The following is a 7,814-nucleotide window of genomic DNA, read 5'->3' as shown; positions in this document are numbered from 1 at the left end:
ATGATTTCTGATATGCAGTTTTTGAACTCCTTTCATATAAATGTCGAGCTTAAGAAATTACAATGTAACTCAAAAATAATACATATAAGTCGTAATATTTTCACATAAATTTTTCCTCGAGATGATGCAAGATTGTGATGGTTGACTCTATATTACTAAATTATTGCGACTTTGGGTTGTTTCGGACTATGGGTTGCGGATCAAGATCTATGAGCTTATACCTTGATAAAACGGGTCAGTCAAGCGAAGTAAAGTTTTAAGTGTTAGAGTATGTAGGTTTAACGAAATAGATCGAAGGTGGTGTAATGGCCACTTAAACCATGTTCTTTTGGATTGATTTTCAGTTCTTAGAGAATCAGTCTGTTTTAGGTCGATTCAGTTCAGTTATAACATAGTTATTTGTTTAAACTCGATTAAAGGCGCATAAATGAGCTTTTTTAATATATAAATTTTTACAATTACAATTATAATATAAACGGAAAATTCACGTGGTATCCTCGTACTTTGCCATTTTGCACGTGGTACCCAAATTTTTAAGTTTGTGTACATGATACCCTCCATGTTTGATTTTCATGCACAACATGCCCTTTATGTCTCTATAAAAAAACATAATTGCGCATAACTCCTAGACCGGAATTCGGAATTGACCAATTTTAATTCCTAAAATGATTATCTCGTCATAATCTACGATTTGAGAAAAACTAATTGTCGATCGACATTTTATAGGGTTTTTTTAAAAGAAAATCTCAAATCAACCATATCTTTGATCTTGAATTCCTGAATGACCATTTTTGTTTTATCAATTTATAGATCTCGAAGAGGTAATCAATTTGAAAAAAAAAAATTATTCAATTCCGATTTCTAGTCTATAATTTATGCTCAATTAAAAATTTTAAGAACGATAAAAAGGGCACATTGTGCTTGAAAATTAAAACTCGAGGATATCGTGTGCAAAAACATAAAAAGTTGGGTACCACGTGCAAAATGACAAAGTTTAAGGGTACCACGTGAATTTTCCGTAATATAAATATTATTTATAATGCAATTTTGAAGATCGCTTGTGCGGGCACGGGTTCAAAGGCTAGTTTACTCAAAAACATGGAATCGACTATTTTGACACATATGCACCAGTGGCTAGAATAACCACTATAAGATTGTTAATTACTCTTGCGACAATTCATAATCTTGTAATTCACCAAATGTATGTCAAAACAGCATTTTTAAATGGTGAATTGGAGGAGGAGGTGTATATGAAACAACCAAAAGGTTTTGTTATCAAAGGACAAGAAAATAAAGTTTGTAAGTTGATTAGATCGTTGTATGGGCTGAAACAAGCACCAAAGCAATGGCATCAAAAATTTGACGATATTGTGTTGGCAAGTGGATTTAAGATCAACCGGTCAGGTAAATGCGTATATAGCAATTCGATGACAACGGTAATGGTGTCATAATTTGTTTGTATGTTGATGACATGCACTATATTCGGAACTGATATGAAACAAGTTGAGATGACTAAAAAGTTCTTGTCATCAAAATTTTCCATGAAAGATTTGGGAGAAGCTGATATTATCCTTGGTATAAGGATAAAGAGAGACAATGGTACATTAAGTTTAACACAATCTCATTATCTGAGAAAGTGCTTAAACGGTTCAATTGTCAGGATATGTCTCATGTTTCTTTACCCATGGATCCAAATTTAAAATTGGAAAAGAATAGTGGCGCTCCAGTGTCGCAACTAGAATATGCTAGAGCAATTGGGTGCTTGATGTTTGCCATGACAAGCACTAGACCAGATATTGCCTATGCAATTGGGAATCTTAGTAGGTATACTAGCAACCCAAGTAACATTCATTGGCAAGCTTTAAGAAGATTATTGAGATACTTAAAGAAAATAATGGGTTATTGTTTGGTATACAAAGGAGAACCTTCGGTCTTAGAAGGGTACTCGGATGCAAGTTGGATAACAAATCAAGAAGATTACTCTTCAACAAGTGGATGGATATTCTTACTTGGAGGAGGTGCTATATCTTGGGCATCAAAGAAACAAACTTGTATCACAGATTCTATATTGGCTTTGGATTTTATAGCGCTAGCTTCAACTTGTAAAGAAGCGGAATGGTTAAGGAATTTACTTTATGAAATTCCTTTATGGCCTAAGCCTTTGTCTCCAATTTCTATCCATTGTGATAATGCAGCTACTTTATCAAGAGCTTATAATGATGTATATAACGGAAAGTCTCGACACATAGGTGTGAGACATAGTTATGTACGTGAACTAATAAGAGATGGAGTTGTGTCAGTTAATTTTGTACGTCAAGCTTAAATTTGGCGGACCCTTTTACGAAAGGATTGCCAAGGGACAAGGTGTACAAAACTGCAAAAGGGATGGGTCTTAAGCCCAACTAATTTAATTACATGTGAAAGAAAACTCGACTCAATGTCTAATATAACGTTAGATCTTGAGTTCAATGAGAAAAATATTTCATATTGTGATTGCAAACACTATATAATATTTCATCCCAAGGTAAAGTGTTTGGTCCTGAGTGAGGTTGAATTATTTCTTAATAAATCTTTTAAAAAAGTATTTTATCGCAGGAACACGATATAAAAGGTTTACCTATATGAGTTGGAAGTGTGGCCGCTTCACCGAGACAAGGGGCTTAACTTGGAACAAACTCAAGAATGGATATGGACACAAGGCCTACAATAGTGTCAAGTATACTAGTGATGTTTAGTAAACTCGTGTGTGTAGTATCTTCGATAATTCATTGTAATTGTATGGTTCAAAGCATAGTCTACCATTACTAATTCGAATTGTTGTAAAGTATATTATACTAAGTGAAAGTTCAATCGTAAAGACACTTTCATTTATGCATGAGTTGGGTTTTATCATTAAGCAAGTTTTAAACCGGAACTGTTAATTCTAAAATGGAGGAGGATTGTTGGAATTTTAGAGTTAACAAGGTTAAAGTTAACACAAATTAATGATATGTTTGTCATTGAAATGTGTGATTGTGTATACTAGAAATGGATGTGTGAGTTGTACACTGCATGTGCATGTGATCATGTGTACTCTTAACAATGTTTGAAGAGTCACGTCATTAATAATCTTCCACTAATGTGCAGAGGGGAACATTGGTTTAAGAAAGAAACCGGATAAACAATTTTGCGCCAAATTGGTAGACATTTGTTCGGCAAAAGTTGTGTCCCTTCACTCCTATTTCTAGTATGAGATATCTATAAATAAACCCATTTTAGTTGTCAAAAACAGAACAATAAAAATTCAAGAAAATTTAGAGAAAATATTTCTCATCCTCACTTGCTTCTTACTCTTATAAAATTATTGCAGAATTTTCTAAGTGTGGGTGATAAAATCCTTATATATTATTAGTAAGATCGAATTAACAAAGCAAGTTAATTTGATTGCGCCTTCTTTGTATCTCAAAAGTCATATCGTGATACCCGGTTGCTTTTAAGAGGGTCGATATTAGACTTTTAGGAAAGCGTTACTTCACGTGCCTAGAAGGTAGTTCGGTTTTATATTTATTTCATTTATTATTTGTACCATTATTCTAACATAATTTCCTCGTCTTCCGGATGAAAACCATCGCGCATTTCCTCAATAAGTACCCTCTTCTTAGCCGGGTCACTAGCTCTCACTTCCGCTATTAGCGACTCCAACTCATCATCATCATTCTTGAGCATTGCTTGGGGATTGTCGTACTCCAAGGTCTTCCAATATGCGTGAACGTCATCAAGATGAACCCTCTTACCCATTTTTTGCAATTGGATCAACAAACAAGCACAAGGTAACCCTTGAGTAACCCGTAACACACATCCACAATGGTCTTCCAACCGATTCCCGAGTTTCATCCCTCTCTTAATCCCTTTTTCCATGATCTCAATGTCATTGATAGACACATTTCCTTGCAACAAAGAAAAAACACAATCTCTATTTCGCGGCCTACTCCTCGAAACTTCTGGCTCATATCTAATCTTCGAGTGTTGCACTTCAAGCATGGAATGAATACGGGACCACATAGTGTCAAGGTTTAGGTTAGCACTCTTCAACCAAGCTTTCAAAAGTGAATGGGAGGACTCTACCCGGGAAGTGGCCGTGTTTCCAAGATGGAAGTATTGGTTTGTATAGCATAAAACGAACTTGTTTTTATATTTACCCCATGTCTTGACCACATAAGCCACCAACTCTTCCCACTTGCAAAAAGATTCCCAAGAGCCCAACGGTGGATGCATCGATCACACGGAACCAACCGCTTTCTCCATTGGTGAGTATGACTTCTTTGTACCACTTTAGGTTCTGCTTTGAGAGTATTTTTTTTTTCTATAGATGTGACACCCCCATACTCCAAGTGCCTTACCAGGACCACTCAGGTATATGAACGTCACCATCTCGGTTACCCAAGGCAATGATAATCATAAGACAATGAAGAAACGCACTTTAAAAATAAATATAATTTAAGTGATTACATGTTCAAACCCAAAACTGTTAACTGAAATACTACCAATCCAAAACTGTCTGCTAACAAAACTGAATGGCTAAAGGACATCGTCTGACACAGCGGAAGACTCTTCTAACTGCAAGTGATGACTCATCCCAGCTAGCCCATATGCATCATATCAAACCTGCTCAACAACTGCTCACCATCCCCGAATGGATCACCACAGTTTTTAAAACAATTAAATGGGGTCAGTACTAATTACACAATACAAATCACAATAAAACAAATGCCAAACAACTCAGTCAACACATCAAACCCCAGTCTCCATCACCAAACTCCACACAACTAACTACACACTAAAGTGTGTAGCCCTGCCAGAGTACTCATCGCAACAGATACTCCACACCGCCAGTGGGGGACCGCAGCCGTTCCCACCTAGCCCCGCTCATCTCATCCGAGCGATAAACCCATGTTCATTAATGTGCACATCCCTTCTGTGGCGGGTTCCACAGAAGGTGAATCAAGGGCGTGAAGCCACTCCCGCAAGTGACTCCACTCAGCCAGGGACGCACCCCGAAGATCACAGACAGAAACAACAACAATCAACGATATTAATCAACAATACAACCAACAATATAACCAAAAACCGTCACAACCACCAACAATATACTTTAACAATAATCGCAATAGAACCACCAAACACATCATGTAATTAATACTGAGTAGGGAAACCCTACTTGGAATGCAATCACAGAATCAGACGATCTAACAGCTGTCTCAAAACCTCTCTTCTACGAACCCTCCTCCTATACATACATTCATACAGTTACCACCTTAACCATACAATCATAAAAACCCCCCCAAATCCCCAAATTAGGGTTTAACCAACATTAACCAAACGCTATAAAAATGATACGTAGAACGTACCCTTGACGCAAGGATCACAACGGTATAAAGAACAAAGGAAACCGACACCTCTAGCTCCGAGATTTGCTAATAATGCGGAAGAACAATGCAACGTAACTTGAAATCTCTCTTAACAGTGAATTAGGTTTTTTAAAAGTATTTAAAGAAGATGACGAAACTTGTTATATATTAATCCGCGTTATTAGCAAAACCCGTCAAATAACACCCGTAACCCGACTTACTCGATCGAGTAAGTCTCGTACTCGATCGAGTGCCAAGGCTACTCGATCGAGTACCCTACAGGCAGACTACTGTTTCATATACCAAACATACTTACTCGACAGAGTAAGCCCCACTCGATAGAGTACCCAGAGACTCATAAAACCGTAGTATTACAGTCATCCCTCCTTAAAAAGAACTTCGTCCCCGAAGTTCGAACCACAACAAAACAAAAACACACTAACACTCTCCCGACACGACAACAAAAACAAAACTCAACATAAAACTCCAAAACATACTTACCAAACCAAACTCAACCCGACTCAAATAACTACTAACTATATCAAAATCAACATAAAAACATGTAAAAACTCTTCACGACCATCTCCTACCCCCCTAAAAGAAACAAGGTTACGTCTCCCTAAAAGAAACAACAAAATGGCATGTCGTTATACCTTATTTTCAGTAATCATTCGTTGTGTTATCATGAGAATATGATGTCATGAGCGGTAGCGAGGTTGTCAGTAGTGGTTTTGCGTTGTGCGGCTATGAATCATACATTGTTGTGAATATGTGATAGGACCGTTGTGTTACATGTTTTGTGTTGGTAATTGTGACCAGTGAAAGTATAGTCTCGTAGTTGCGATGATGCATGTCTGAATAATTCGATGTAGTAGTATAAACGATAGTCGAGTTGGTCGTGTTGGTGCATGTTATGTGTTCAGTAACTCAAGTAGTGGTTCGTTGAGGCTTGAGTGTGTGGTGTGTGTTAGGCAATTGACGATGATGATGTTTGATGGACATACATAGTAGGGATAATATTTCTGAGTAGTGTTGTTGACCTGTGTCGGGTAAATGGTGGTGTGGACCTAGGTTTCTTGTTGTGTGCTGCGGGGGAGGATGAGTCGAACTTCGAGGACGAAGTTCTTTTTAAGGGGGGGAAGACTGTAATACCCGTCCTTTTAGGGACCTGTTGACCGTCGTTGACCGACCTTAGAGGCGTGTTGTAGCCTTTGGGAATTCGTACTAGCGGTGTCTCTGTAACACCTCCATAAACCAAGGAGCCTTAACAAGACCTTCCCTAGCATATAAAGGTGTTACCATCTCGGTTGCCCGAGGAAAGTAATCATCAAAAGTCGATAAAAGAGCATTTATAATCATTTTACAAGTGATATAACCAAAACTACTGATACAAATAATACATCTCGTCAATACTATATAAACTACTTCTGTCATTACTCGTGAAGACTCATCTCGCCAAGACTCCAGCTACCATCCAAGACAACACCTACTAAGACTGACTGCTCACCATAGCGGATCACGGGCAGACACAACAGAGACAAATAAGAAACAACCACACAAGGTCAGTAACTGAAGAAACACACTAACCACTGGCATAACAATACAGAAACAACAATAACACATAAGCCACTTATCCTCCAACCAATCACCGTCACCGACTGTCCACTGGACAAGCCCTGCCAGTGGGGGACGGCAGCCGTACGAACCAAATCCTCGCTCATCATACCGAGCGATAAACCATGTCCCGTTAATGTGCACATCCCCTCCCGTGACGGGTTCCACGGAGGGCAAAACTAGGGCATGAAGCCACTCCCGCAAGTGACTCCACCCAGCCGAGGGCGCACCTCGAGAATCACAGACAATCAGTCACAACCAGCTGCACCACAACAACGACAACAACAACGACAACAACAACAACAACAATAACAACAACAACAACGACGACGACAACAACAACAACAACAACAACAACAACAACAACAACAACAACAACAACAACAACAACAACAACAACAACAACAACAACAACAACAACAACAACAACAACAACAACAACAACAACAACAACAACCGACACCCTAAACAACCAACGGAAACTGAGTAGGCGAACCTACCTTTAGCCAATCGCAGCGATTCCTTGTTCAACCACATGACATCAACCAAGTAAGCAAAAACCCTCTACAAACAGCATAAACACCTATTACTACTACCACAACCCTACAAGGAACAACAACGACAAAGATGATGATGATGACATACCTACGCACCGTATATCGGCGTCAAGACCGCTACCCGACTCAAGCAACCTATCCCCAAGGCACAAGCATCCTCAAAGGCTCCCATGGAAGGAATTAAGGTGAAAGGAAGGAGGGAGGCGACATCTAGGTCTGAAGAAAAGAGGCGGAAATGATTTGCGGTTCTATCAAA

General features: G+C 38.6%; 1 protein-coding gene across 1 annotated transcript; it reads left to right on the top strand.

The window, feature by feature from the left end:
• Positions 1-1,684: 1,684 nt before the first annotated feature.
• LOC141607547 (secreted RxLR effector protein 161-like) lies at positions 1,685-2,323 on the top strand. Its single transcript, XM_074426901.1, has one exon. The coding sequence runs from the start codon at positions 1,685-1,687 to the stop codon at positions 2,321-2,323; it is 639 nt and encodes a 212-aa protein (XP_074283002.1).
• Positions 2,324-7,814: the final 5,491 nt, after the last annotated feature.

This window comes from Silene latifolia, chromosome 10 (genome assembly GCF_048544455.1).
Source record: "Silene latifolia isolate original U9 population chromosome 10, ASM4854445v1, whole genome shotgun sequence".
In the NCBI taxonomy this organism is placed as follows: Eukaryota; Viridiplantae; Streptophyta; class Magnoliopsida; order Caryophyllales; family Caryophyllaceae; genus Silene; species Silene latifolia.
Note: the sequence above shows the minus strand (reverse complement) of the source record. Positions and strands in the feature narration are given on the sequence as shown.

Bases quoted from the DNA above. Each gene is read 5' to 3' on its own strand.
- LOC141607547 (XM_074426901.1), top strand. From the start codon at position 1,685: ATGGATCCAAATTTAAAATTGGAAAAGAATAGTGGCGCTCCAGTGTCG.